Source organism: Mustela lutreola, chromosome 7, assembly GCF_030435805.1.
Source record: "Mustela lutreola isolate mMusLut2 chromosome 7, mMusLut2.pri, whole genome shotgun sequence".
Classification (NCBI taxonomy): Eukaryota; Metazoa; Chordata; class Mammalia; order Carnivora; family Mustelidae; genus Mustela; species Mustela lutreola.
In genome coordinates this window covers 33,463,878-33,477,644 of record NC_081296.1, presented here as the reverse complement: position 1 = coordinate 33,477,644, position 13,767 = coordinate 33,463,878, and the positions used below count along the sequence as shown (strand labels likewise).

Sequence of the window (13,767 nt, the reverse complement as noted above, 5' to 3'; positions counted from 1 at the left end):
CAGCTTCAGTCTCATAATCTGAATCATTATTTTAAATGCAAATATGAGAGCATTAACTCATAGGTAGAATCAGGAAAGTTGTAAAATTTGTATTCTGTAGTTCATACATGCATGTGGATTTTGTACTTACTAGACAATGGAAACAATTGCATGAAACTAAAATGTTTTTTAATTTTTGATAGAGGCACATTCTACTAACACTCTACCTTCTCCTTACTGATGAGTGAGCCACAAAGAATGGCAGGCCCATGTATTGTACCGATTCCAACTATGGGTTGTGAACATTGCTTCTCATGTTGCAAATCCTCCTTAACCAAAGCTCACAATGAATTTTGGCTTCATAGCAACCCTTGATAGCAAACCATTCTGCTGCAAATCAGAGGTCATTGCTGGGGTCATGGGAAGCTGGCAAATGTAAAAGAATAAAATGGTAATGGTTATAAATGTAATCCAAAGAGTAGGACCTCATAACTTTTTTTTAAAATTTCACTTTCAATTACTGTATTACTTTCAATGAGTAATTGTTTTCATTTTTATAATAAGTATTATTATTTTCTCATTGCAAAAGTATTAATTTGCTGGATGCAAAAACCCATAAAACCATAACATAGTCAGAAAAAAAGGAGAAAGCCCTTACCACACAGAGATGGTCATGTTTTGGAGGCTGGGTCTTTCTGGTGTCCCGTTCTATGCATATGCTATGTATATATTTATTTCAAGAAAAATATCCTGCTCTATCCGTGTTTTTCTGTATCCTTAATATTTCCCACTATAAATCAGTATCCTTTTAGAGCATTTTTAGTTGTATAGTATTTTATACTATGCACATATTGTAACTTACTTACCTAATGCTTTCTTGTTGAATACTTAGGTCATGACTAGTGTGAAATGTGCTACAATGTTCATCCTTAGAGTTGAGCATACACTGTTTCCCATGTGATATAGAATGCTGGAACACTGGAAGGGCTCCATTATAAGAGGCCAAAAAATAACAAGGGTAGAGAGAGACTGACTGGATTCCATATGGATTCCTCAAGGTGCAAACAATATTCCCAGTTTGCTTTTCATCAAGAGTGCTTTCTTTCTGACTGACCTAGTGAGAAGAGTGACAACAGAACATGCATCTAGAGAACAAAGATGGTGGGCTGACCTCTGGTGTGCTGGAGATGGAGTTACATCAGACATCTGCTCCCATGTGTGCTGCCCTGGGAACGCCAAAGCTGGCAGGACCTGCCACCAGCAACTACAGGCTACAGCGTGGAGTCAACAGGGAAGACCCCTCAACCCCCTACCCCAGCAGGGCAGCTGGAAAGAGCTGCTGGGCTTCTGTGGACCAAGATTTTGACTCATTTCTCACAGAGCAGAGGTGAATTTATAAGAATTTTATCTTATAAATGTGGAATTCACAAATACTGGATTTTTTGTAAGCATTGTTCCTCCATTTTTTTGTGGGAAAATTTTCAGATATTATGCAAGAAATGCAAGAATACTCTAACACTTTCCTGGCCTATTTTGAATGAATGCTCTTTCTAAAATGTGGCTAATATAACTCTAAAACTCTAAAAACTCTATAAAAATAGAGATGTTTGCATGAAATTTGCATTTGCTATATTATTTTAAGGAATTAAAATTATTACATGACTTTAAAAAGTAGAGTATTTATATACTTATATATAAAATATTCTCATATGTAAGCATATGCTTATATATAAGATATATATACATATAAGAATATATATATATATGTCTTAGAACATGCATTGTCTTACAAATAGGTCAAGTAAATCAGTTGAATATCGTTTTTCATGTTAGAAAAATCTAGATTACATTAAAAGGAACTTTTGATAAACCCTTAAATATTTACCAGAGTAAAACCAATGAATAGATATAAAAAGCATCCTATAAGTGTCAATTCATACCCATGTAGGGACATACTGTTTACCCTGCAGATCTGGGTATCCTCATACCCACAGGCAATAAGTCCTGCTCAGAGCAGTTGCTCAGCCAGAACTTGACCCACACAGTACCAGTGGTCTAATGTTGAAAAAGGCAAGCCTCATAAAAATACATTGAAGTGTGGTGTACAGCCCCACCACCTGCCATGATCCTGTCCCCTCCTCCTTTCTAGGGTAGCACCTATCCCCGTTTACTGTTGATATCACCAATGTGCATGTTCATACTATTACTGTTTATGTATCACTAAATAGTATGTGCTCTTGTCTTGCAAGTGGTTAAACATTGACTTGATTTTTTGTGTGTGTGTCCAACTTGTTTTTTGGGATTTGTCAGTGTGGCTCCCTGTAGCTCTTGTTAATTCATATGGGGTGCTCACTTAAAACGTCAGTATCTGAATATCCCACAGTTTATATATCTTCTCCTGTAGGTAGCCATTCAATGTCTACCCCACTCCCTAGTATTTTGCTATTAAAAACTGCTTACAATGCATTTTCTTGTATAGATTTTTGGGGTTATGAGTTGGGGGGGATTCTCTAGAGTACCTTTCTACTTGATAACAAGTGTTGGTTCCTAAAATGTCTGCACCTTAGGATTTATTAGATGTACCAGATTCATAATTGTGTCAGTTTACCCTCTCACCTTTCCAATGTTTGGTGCCAGGGGACTTTAACATGAGAAGATGTGATACATGTGATATGCTATGTCATGATTTGCAAGGAAGTTTGTATTTCCTTGTTGACCAGGAAAGCAGACCTTCTTCCCACTTGTTTACTAAGCAGTTAAGTTTGTTTTTCATAATGTGCCATCTTGTACATTTTGCTCAGTTTTCCAATGATTTGTTTATACTTTTCTCTCTCTCTCTCTCTTTTTTCTTAAGATTCTTCATATTAACCCTCTTTGGTCCTGTGTTGCAGGGTCTTCTCCAAGCCAGAAGATCATCTTTTCTTTTTATTTATGATTTTTAAAAAATTTATTTATTTATTTTAGAGAGAAAGAAAGAGAGAGAGAGAGCGTGCACAGGTGGGAGGGTCAAAGGGAGAGGGAGAGAGAACCTGCAGATACCATGCTGAGCATGGAGCCCAGTGTGGGGTTTGATCCCATGATCCTGAGATCACAACTTGAGTTGAAACCAAAAATCAGATGCTCAACCAATTGTGCCACCCAGGTGCCCCATTTATGTTTTATTTTAATAACGTATTAAGATGATTATATTTGTAAATCTTTCATGGTTTTGTGTTCTTTTGGGGGGCTAGTATTTCAAAGCTCAGATATTTATAAGAACTCAACTTTCTCTTTGATTTCACAAAAATTTCCTCCTGTTTTCTAAAAGTTTTAAACTTTGCTCTTTAGATTTAGTCCTTTACCAACCTGGAATTTATTTTTAAATCACCCTTCTTTTCCTTCTCTTCTTTCATCTTTCTCTCTTTAGGGCTTAAAAATATAATAATACATACCAAAAAATAAAAACCAAACCCAGTACAGTTTTTGATAACAATTTTAGGTCTGAAATGCAAGAATAATTCAGGGCATCATTGGAAGGTGAAGGAGGACCTCCAGAATCTCCATGTAGGATTGGATTACGGCAGCCTGTAGGGAAGCTGGGGCTGGAGATCTTCTCTGGAAGCTGTATTGACCTCAGCTATCTCTTGCCAGAATAATGGTGCAGACCCCAAACACAAACTTCATCATGTGGGTTGTAGGGTGGTAGTCTAACTCTTTATGCCAGTGCAGGCTTGGCTGCCAGCTAACTTAGGGGTCTCATGGGTCACCTACCTCTCGTCCTTCCAAAGGTTTCATGACTCCAGTGTGGAAGCTGGTCATAAGCTTCTGCCACCTCATGTCTGCTAACATCTCACCAACAAACTGGAGGTCAGAGTCACATCCTGTGCTCTGAGAGTCACCAGATAGGATGCAGGTTGCAAATATGAATTTCAGGTAAAAATGAATATTTGGGGGGAAGTTCTTGTACTAAAAAATTATTTGTAGTTTATCTGTCACCAAATTTGGCTGGGCACTCTATTTTTATTTGCTAAATCTGACCACCTGTTGCTCAGGATATGCTCCTCTCTGGAGACTAGAGCTCCCGTGAGCTAGCAGTGGCCTGCCATATGTCCTATGACAGCCCTGCTAGCTGGGCGGTGCAAAAAAGTCCTACATGATGAAGGCAGGTCCCAGGGCCAGTAGAGATGAGCACTCTTGAGCCACAACTTCTCCTGCTGAGCTTGTTCCAGGAGATAGAGCAATAGTAATCAGGAAACCTATAGAGACAGCTAATAGAAGACCTGGGAGGATATCTATTGGCTAGTTCTCCTATGAGAAGGACCAGCTCGGTGTGAGTGTCTGTGTGAGTACAGAGTGTTTAGTGCTATTCATATGTGCACTTACGTGAGTCCCTGAACCAACATGCTCCTCCTGAACAGGCATGTGCTAGTGTTGTGTGGTCACCCCAGATGCATCTTTTTAAAGGTTATTTGTGGGATTCATTACATTTTGCATTTCTTATTTAATGAAAATAAGTATGAAATGAAAAGAGGTGTGTTCATATTGATGATAAAACAGAGATTTTTAAACTTAATGGAGATGAAGCAAGATGGAAATCACTGGATATGCAAAAAACAACCAACTCTTTAGCTTCAGAGAATTTAAAACTCAGTATTACAGGTTAGTTTATGAAGAGAATGAAAGGAAAGAATGTTCTGAGATGCTACAAATACATTGCTTAAGCAATTTTGCTGAAAAGGTTATTTGGGATTTCATATTTTTGAACTCTCTGAGAACATTCCCCTTGGAAACAGATCATTTGCTGTTAATTCTGAATGGAAGGGAAGGAGGCAGAGTTTTGCAGCCTTTTGCACCCCTTTTGTCCTTTCACTTCCAGGAAGTCTAGGGGCAGTTTCTGGGATCAGTTACATCACCTGTGTACAAACTGGTTAGTAAATGTTTCCCCAAAACTATTAAAATCTTTGTGAAACAAGGCAGGATATCGATAATGTGACTATCATATCATTAATACAACCCTGTTTTGTATCCTGTAGTTTTGTAGAAAGTTCTGAAATCAAATAGTGTGAGTCCTCCAATTTTGTTCTCCATGTTGCTTTGGGTATTCTGGGCCCTTTGCCTTTCTGTATAAATACTATCACAACTATGTCAATTAAAAACACTTTGCTGGCATAAACATTCGGGTGCACGTGCCCCTTTGGATCACTACGTTTGTATCTTTAGGGTAAATACCCAGTAGTGCAATTGCTGGGTCATAGGGAAGCTCTATTTTCAACATTTTGAGGAACCTCCATGCATTTTGATTGAACTGCGCTGAATCTATATGATGAGTTCAGGGGGAATTTGTATCTTTTTTAAGAATTTAATTTAATTTTCCTGTGTTCCAAGATTCATTGTTTCACACCCAGTGTTCCATGCAATACGTGCCGTCCTTGATACCCACCACCAAGCTCACCCACCCCTCACCCCCCTTCCCTACAAAACTATCAGTTTGTCTCTAAGTGTCCACATTCTCTCATGCTTCCCCTAATTCTCCAGTTTCCCCTAATTCACTTTTCCTTTCCTTTTCCTAATGTCCTCCATGTTATTCCTTATGCTCCACATGTAAGTGAAACCATATGATAATTGACTTTCTCTCCTTGATTTATTTCACTCAGCATAATCTCCTCCAGTCCTGTTCATGTTGATACAAAAGTTGGATATTCATCCTTTCTGATGGCTGAGTAATATTTCATTGTATATATGGATCATATCTTCTTTATCCATTCATCTTTTGAAGGGCATCTTGGCTCTTTCCACAGTTTGGTGATTGCGGCCATTGCTGCTATGAACATTGGGGGTACAGATGGCCCTTCTTTCACTACATCTGTATCTTTGGGGTAAATACCCAGTAGTGCAATTGCAGGGTCATAGGGTAGCTCTATTTTTAATTTCTTGAGGAATCTCCACACTGTTCTCCAAAGTGGCTGCACCAACTTGCATTCCCACCAGCAGTGTAAGAGGGTTCCCCTTTATCCACATCCTTTCCAACACTTGTTATTTCCTATTCTGTTGATTTTGGCCATTCTAACTGGTGTAAGGTGGTTTCTCAGTGTGGTTTTGATTTGAATCTCCCTGATGGCTAATGATGATGAACATTTTTTCATGTGTGTGTTAGCCATTTGTATGTCTTTGGAGAACTGTCTGTTCATGTCTTCTGTCCATTTTTGGACATGATTATCTGTTTTTTGGGTGAGTTTGAGGAGTTCTTTCTAGATCTTGGATATCAGTCCTTTGTCTGTAGAGTCATTTGTGAATATCTTCTCCCATTCTGTGGGTTGCCTCTTCATTTTGTTGACTGTGGACATTGCTGCTATGAACATTGGGGTACATATGGTCCTTCTTTTCACTATATGTGTATCTTTGGGATAAATACTAGGCACTAGGTATTTCTTCTGTGGACACTCCAGGTGCAACCACCTTTCCAGCAACTTAATGCATTCACCAACTTGGAAGCTCTCCCAACCTTTTAGTTTTTTTTTTTTTTTTAACAGAGATTCTGTTATGTAGACATGATTGACTAAATCATTGGCCATTGGTGATTGAACTCAACCTCCAGCCCTTCTTTTCTTTCTTTACACTGAGCTGGACTTCCTCTGAGTTAGAAATCAGCCTGAGGTAAAACTTTAAGTTTTCTCAGGAATTTTTTGAGCATTTGTCTGGCCTGTGTATATGTGTGTCTTTCTAAATTTCCTTGTATACATGGCTGCTTTTGAGTATCCTAATTTCTCCGAGACTTTTACCCCAGTTTCTTCTCTGGCCTTAGATGATTTATTGTGTATCTCCACTTGTAGTCTGTTGCCCCAGGTGTTTGTGGGTTTGTAGCCCATCTTGAAGTTTTTATGAAGAGGTCCTGCTGCTTTTCCCGCTTGCATTTTGAGGTATGTGAAACAGAGATGAACAAATTTCAGCATGCATGAGTCTCTCAAATAGCCCCCAGACAACTTAGAATGGACATACTCAATATGTTTTAAGTGAAGTCTTTCTTGCTCCCTCTAATTTGAAGGATTAGGGGAACTGAGAAGAAGACTGCCACCTGCTTAAGACTCAGATCATCTCCATACCAGGGAGGGTGTGGGTCAAAGCAAGTAAAATGTCCCCAAACTTTCCTAGCCTTTTGAAAATGCTTTTTATTGTTCAGGGTTTTGTTTATTTGCTGTAAACCTTTGACAGTTTTCCAGAGCACCTACAAAGTTGCTTCAGAAAACTTCTGGTCCATCCTTCCTTCCTTCCTTCCTTCCTCCCTTCCTTTCTTTCTCTCCCTTCCTTCTCCTTTCCTTCCTTTTTTCTGTCCATCTTTCTTTCTATGTTTCTGTGGAGGAATGAAGGCATAGAGCTTCCCAGATTGCCATTTTTCTCTCTTTTTTATTCTGAGGAGTCATTTTACTGTCTGGAGAATTATTAATTGATAGACTTTCTCTCTGAACATGGTTTTGAGCCACTCCAGTGAAGTTATTTCATTTGTTAATTTAAATTTTGTTAACATATAGTGTAATATTGGTTTCTGTAGTAGAGTTCAGTGATTCCTCACTTACATACAACACCCAGAGCTCATCACAACAAATGCTTTCTTTAATACCCATTACCCACCTAACCCATCCCTCACCCACTTCCTTCCATTAATCCTCAGTTTATTCTCTGACGTTAAGAGTCACTTATGGCTTCTTTACCTCTCTCTCTCTTTTTATCTTTTTTTTTTTAAAATATGTTCAGTTGGCCACCGTATAGTACATCTTTAGTTTTTGATGTAGTGTTCAATGATTGATTAGTTGCATGTAACACCTAGTGCTCATCACAACGTGATGAGTTGTGTTCTCTTTAATATCCATCACCTAGTGTTCTCCTTAATATCCATCACCTAGTTACCCCCTAACCTTACTCCCCTTCCCTCTGAAACCCTCAGTTTGTTTCCCAGAACCAGAGTCCACAGTCTCTCATAGTTCATCTCCCTCTCTGATGTCTCTCCCTTCAGTTTTTACTCTCTTCCCCTATGGTTCTCCATGCTATTCTTTATGTTCCACATATGAATGAAACCATATGATAATTGTCTTTCTTTGCTTGACTCCTTTCACTTAGAATAATCCCCTCCAGTGCCATCCATGTTGATGCAAATGGTGGGTATTAATCCTTTCAGGTGGCTAAATAATATTCCATTGTGTATATGGACTGCATCTTCTTTATCCATTCATCTGTTGAAGGGCATCTTCTACAGTTTGGCTATTGTGGACATTGCTGCTATGAACATTGGGGTGCACATGCCCCTTCTTTTAACTGTGTGTATCTTTGGAACAAATACCTAGTAATGCAATTGCCGGGTCATAGTGTAGATCTATTTTTAACATCTAGAGGAACCTCCATACTGTTTTCCAGAGTGGCTCTATCAACTTGCCTTCCCGCCAACAATGTAAGACGGTTCCCCTTTTATCCACATACTTGCCAACATTTGTTGTTTCCTGTTTTGTTAATTTTTTCCTGTTCTAATTGGTGCAAAGGTGGTATCTTATTGTGATTTTGATTTGAGTTTCCCTGGTGGTTACTGATGTTGAACATTTTTTTCATGTGTCTGTTAGCCATTTGTATGTATTCTTTGGAGGAGTGTCTGTTCATGTATTCTGCCCATTTCTTGACTGGATTATTTGTTTTTTGGGGTGTTGAGTTTGAGAAGTTCCTTACTCCCTTTTTTCTCCCCCCCTTCTCATATGTTCATTTGTTTTCTTTATTAAATTCCACATATGACAGAGGATATATTATATATCTCCAAATAAGAATGAGATTATGCCATTTGTGACAACATGGAAGGACCTAGAGGGTATTGTGCTAATTGAAACAAGTCAGACTGAGAAAGAGAAATACTATATGACTTCATTCATATGTGGAATCTAAAAAAAAAAAAAAAAAAAAAAAAAGAGATGAATAAACAAAGCAGAATCATACCTATAACAAATTGGTAGTTACTGGGTGGGGGGAGGTGGAAGAAGGGCAAAATGGGTGAAGGGAAGTGGGAATTACAGGCTTCCCATGAATAAGTCATGGGAATTGTAATAGTATTGTATGGTAACAGATGGTAGCTACACTTGCGAGTATGTTAAGCATAGCATAACATATAAGCTTGCTGAATCACTAATGTTGCATACCTGAAACTAATGTAATATTGTGTGTTAACTATCCTAAAAAAAAGAGAGAAAAATGATTCAGCTCTTTTTTTTTTTTTTTTTTCAATAAGTGCTCTTTGGATTGTTTTAGATTGGTTAATTTTTAAAGTTCTGAAAATATTATTCTGACAATTTTTGCCTGTTTTCTTAAAATTTTTATTTATTTTTAAAATTTCTTTTCAGTGTTCCAGAATTCATTGTTTATGCACCACACCCAGTGCTCCATGCAATATGTGCCCTCCATAATACCCACCACCAGGCTTATCCAACCTCCCACTCCCCCTCCCCTTCAAAACCCTCAGATTGTTTTTCAGAGTCCATAGTCTCTCATGTTTGTCTCCCCCTCCGATTTCCCCCAACTCCCTTCTCCTCTCCATCTCCCCATGTCCTTCGTGTTATTTCTTATGCTCCAAAAATAAGTGAAACCATATGATAATTGACTCTCTCTGCTTGACTTATTTCACTCAGCGTAATCTCTTCCAGTCTCAACATTGCTTTATATGGAAGAGAAAATTTTTACCAGTTCTTACTCTGCCATTCCTACTCTTATCTCCTATTGATTTTATTTGAAAGAAAATCTCATCTCATAAAGATGACATTTTTGAGATACTAATTGTAAGTACTTTTCTGTCTCTGCAAGAGTACAGGTAGTTTGGGTTTGGCTTAGAAACAAGTCATTGTTCACATTTGTATTTCAGGCTAGAATTAAAAAAAATGCATAACATCAGGGTGGCAGCTTGCAAGGCTGAGAGGGAAGTGCTGGTCTGGCTGGGCCCTGCTTGCAATGCTCCACTGAGAGGGTATGTCAGCATTGCTCAAGAGATGCCCATGTAGGTGGTATGAAATAGAACCCTGGTATTCAATCCTGGGCAGACATGCTGAGGACCTATAGCTCCCACTTGCCAGCACACCTGAGGAGTCTCACAGAGATCAGAAAAGTAAAATGTGAGGACTTTGTAGGACAGATAATAAAGAGAGCACTAGAAGCTTGTACAGTGCCCCCAGGTTGTGGTGGAAGCAGCACAGTTATGATGAGAGGCATGTAGGTGTGAGCTTGTTCTCATAACCTTTTCAACATGGAGTGCAATTGTGTGTGTGTGGCATTTCTTTGAAGGGGAACAACTCTCCTAATCAGGAGTTTGAACCTTCAATTAAATGAATGTAGACAAAAATAGACTGTTTAAAATAGGCAAAGGCTGAGCAACTACCAATTGGCATTCCATTCTCCCATTTATCAAATGAATGGGGGACCCACTTTTAGAACCCGAGTTAATTAATTGCTAAACATGTGGAAGTGATATGGTTGGGTATTCCTAACTCTGCTCAAACATTCTTCCTTCTCAGATGGTATTTGCTCTTCCCTCCCTTAGGTCAATATGATGGAAAATCCGCAAAAGACTATTATCGGGAAGCAAAAAACATTGTGAAGTCTTTAAAACTTATTCTCCTTTTTACATAGTTTTATGTAGAATATCATTTAATCTCCTTAGTTACTTAGATTCACGAGTGGTTTTAGCTTATTCTTTTGCTCACTTTGGGCTTATTTCTAGGCTTTCACAAATTATTATTTTGAAATAATTTTAATCTTACAGAAAATTTATGGAATAATATGAAAAACTCCTGTATACCCTTCATCTAAAAACTTCAGTCAGTTTTGCCAACTCTCTGAATGGTGCTTAGCCTTTATAGCAAAGGATTCAATTCAGAAGCACATATTGCATTTTGTTGTGATGTTTCTTTTATCTCCTTTAGTCTGGAACTTTTTTTTTTTTTTTTTTAATCGCTTCTTAACTTTCATGATGTTGAAAGTTTTGAAGACTAGGATCTGGTTATTTTATTTTATTTTATTTTTTTAAAAGATTTTATTTATTTATTTAACAGAGAGAGATCACAAGTAGGCAGAGAGGCAGGCAGAGAGAGAGGAGGAAGCAGGCTCCCCGCTGAGCAGAGAGCCCGATGTGGGACTCGATCCCAGGACCCTGAGATCATGACCTGAGCCGAAGGCAGCGGCCTAACCCACTGAGCCACCCAGGCGCCCCGAATCTGGTTATTTTATTAAAGGTTCCTTCATTTTCGTTTTCCTGATGTGTTCTTCTGATTGGATCCAGAATATGCATTTTTGGCAGCAATATCAGAGAAGTGATGCTGTGCCCTTCTCATTTCATCCTGTTAGGTGGTGCTTGATTTCACTATGTGCCATTACTTTTGCTCTTCACTTTGATCACTTGATCGAGATGATGTCTATCAGGCTTCCTCACTGTGCTGTTGCTCTTTTCCTTTCTGTAATTAATACTTTGTGGAAATATCAGTGTCTCATTCATCATCTGATTTTTTCCCCCAATAGCTTTAGCGTCTGTTGGGTTTCTTGTTTGAATAAAATTTCATTATGGTGGTACTAAATTATCTAAGTGCTCATTAGCATCTATTCCCTTGCTGGCTGGCATCTTTGGGATTCTGGTCATTTATTGCATCCCTGTGAGGATTTTGACACTCGAGTCTTTGTTTTCCCTTTTCCTCCATTTATGGTCATTCTCATGAGTTACTCTCTCATGGACAATTCCAACTCTGAAGTCCTCTCAACCTCCTTGCCCCTGGTGCCTTTTTTCCGTGTTCAGTGTCACTGGCTCATGCCCATGACTGTCTTTGCCTGTGTGTGCCTTGAAGCTGTTTGGCATCCTGCCCTTCCGGCTTTCTTTTTCTCTTATGCCCAACATTTCCTTGAGCTCTTTAAGCTTCCCAGCTTTCTCTCAGGCACATGCTGTTTTTTTCCTTTTGGCACTAAGGGTGTGTTTTCCTCTTCCTCCAGCCTGTTCCCAGGGCTGTGTCACTTTGTGACTCTTGCCACCTGTGCCTTCTCTTCCAGCTGTACCTCAGCTTTGGCTCTCCCACTTGGACCCTCAGTGTGCTGAGTGCACTGACAGAGAATGCCCCAAAACAGAGAATGCCACCTCACAGGCTTTCCAGGAGCAACCCATTTTTTTTCATGATTTGATTCTGTACTCTCAATTTTATGACCCATGGCAGTTATTCCAAACCTTCCCTACATTTTCCATGCTTCCTCTCTTCCAGCAGATGGCCCTATCTCCTACTTCAGGGAGTGAATTTGGGCCACCAGTCTTGAATACCCTCAACTCTGTGTCTCAGCTTTGTGCACAGAACTGTCTGTTGATGCTGGATGAAGCTGGTGAATCTGAAGTGTTGGACTCTGAAGAGTTTAGGTTACCCTTCCAACTCTGAGCTCACACCCCTTGGCTCCCACCCTTGTCTCTGTGGCAGGGCTGCTCTGTCACCCAGGCTGCTACCTGGACTGGATCCACTCCTTTCTGTGCTATTCATTCCACATGGTAGGATCATGGTGTGAAGTACACAGGGACATCCGTAATGGCAACGAGCATAGCAAGATTGCCACTCCCCGCCCTTTGATTTGCTGAGTGGCTTTGGTGGGAGTTTGTAAGGGGAAATGCAATCAGTAGAGGATGGAAACCAGGGTTGGCTCTTGGATTTGCTCTTGTCTTTCCTCACAGCAAATTAAGACAGTATAAATTTGGGCAATTCCGTATGTACTTTTCTGTTATGTTAAGGAATCATGTCAGTGGCTTCAGCATCATTTCTACTGGTGGTATATAAGCAGGAAAGAAGTTTTTGACTGCCCTGTCCCCACTCCTGGATCAGGAGGAATTCCACTTAAAGGTGTTCCTTGGGGGACGCCTGGGTGGCTCAGTTGATTAAGCAGCTGCCTTCGGCTCAGGTCATGATCCCAGCGTCCTGGGATCGAGTCCCGCGTCGGGCTCCTTGCTCCCCAGGGAGCCTGCTTCTGCCTTCCACTCTGTCTGCCTGTGCTCGCTCTCGCTCGCTCTCTCTCTGACAAATAAATAAATAAAATCTTTAAAAAAAAAAATAAATAAAGGTGTTCCTTGGTCCCTGGCCAGACCTATAGTAAAGGCTGCTGGACCTGAGCCCACCCTCCTTAGAACTACCTGAATGTCCTCCAAATGCAGAGCGGCTTCATCTCTCTCCTGCCCTAGCCCTGTGTGGTCCCTATCATTCTGGAAACAGTGTCCTTAGGGTGCCCGGGGGACCAGTCTTTCACCTCTGCTCTCTTGCACTCTGTGTGGGGACAGGAAGGGTCCTGGGCTCAAAGGGACTGTGCTTTCTTTCAAACATCTTCAGAGATGGCAATTTTTTCAACTTCTAAACAGAGAGGTGCATTTTGTACCAACATGTGATCTTCTTATGTCCTGCATGAATCCCTTTCCTGGTGGAAGGGAGCGAGGCATCACTACACTTTCTCTGCATCTTGTAGGAGTATGCTTTTTCATCCAGTACTAGCAGAACTGTCCGCAGATGTCAGTTCCTCAGGGGTTTGTCACCATAGGACAACCTTTAACTACTACAGGGACTCTGATAAACATCTTCCAAGGCAGGGCTGGGCTTTGGCATGTTACATTTCTTACTTCTTCCAGTCCCACTGGTCTGCAAGAGGGGTGCTGTTCATTGTTATTTTGGGGGCACGGGAGTGAGTGTCCTCCTTTCTGTCTCCCAGAGAATGTACAGGTCTGAACTGGTTCCCTGTACTCAAGGAAGGAGTTCTAGTACTGTCTAATATGCAGTGGTCACAACA

The 13,767-nt window shown here is 40.0% G+C and overlaps 1 protein-coding gene across 4 annotated transcripts in view; it reads left to right on the top strand.

The window, feature by feature from the left end:
* OCA2 (OCA2 melanosomal transmembrane protein) overlaps window positions 1-13,767 on the top strand; it is a 455,591-nt gene that overhangs the window by 25,767 nt on the left and 416,057 nt on the right. For all 4 annotated transcript variants that reach the window (XM_059180248.1, XM_059180246.1, XM_059180245.1 and 1 more), the window contains one exon: window positions 1,098-1,366. In XM_059180248.1, coding sequence (XP_059036231.1) covers window positions 1,119-1,366 — 248 coding nt within the window. In that variant the 5' untranslated portion in view covers window positions 1,098-1,118. The remainder of the gene's footprint in view (window positions 1-1,097; window positions 1,367-13,767) is intronic.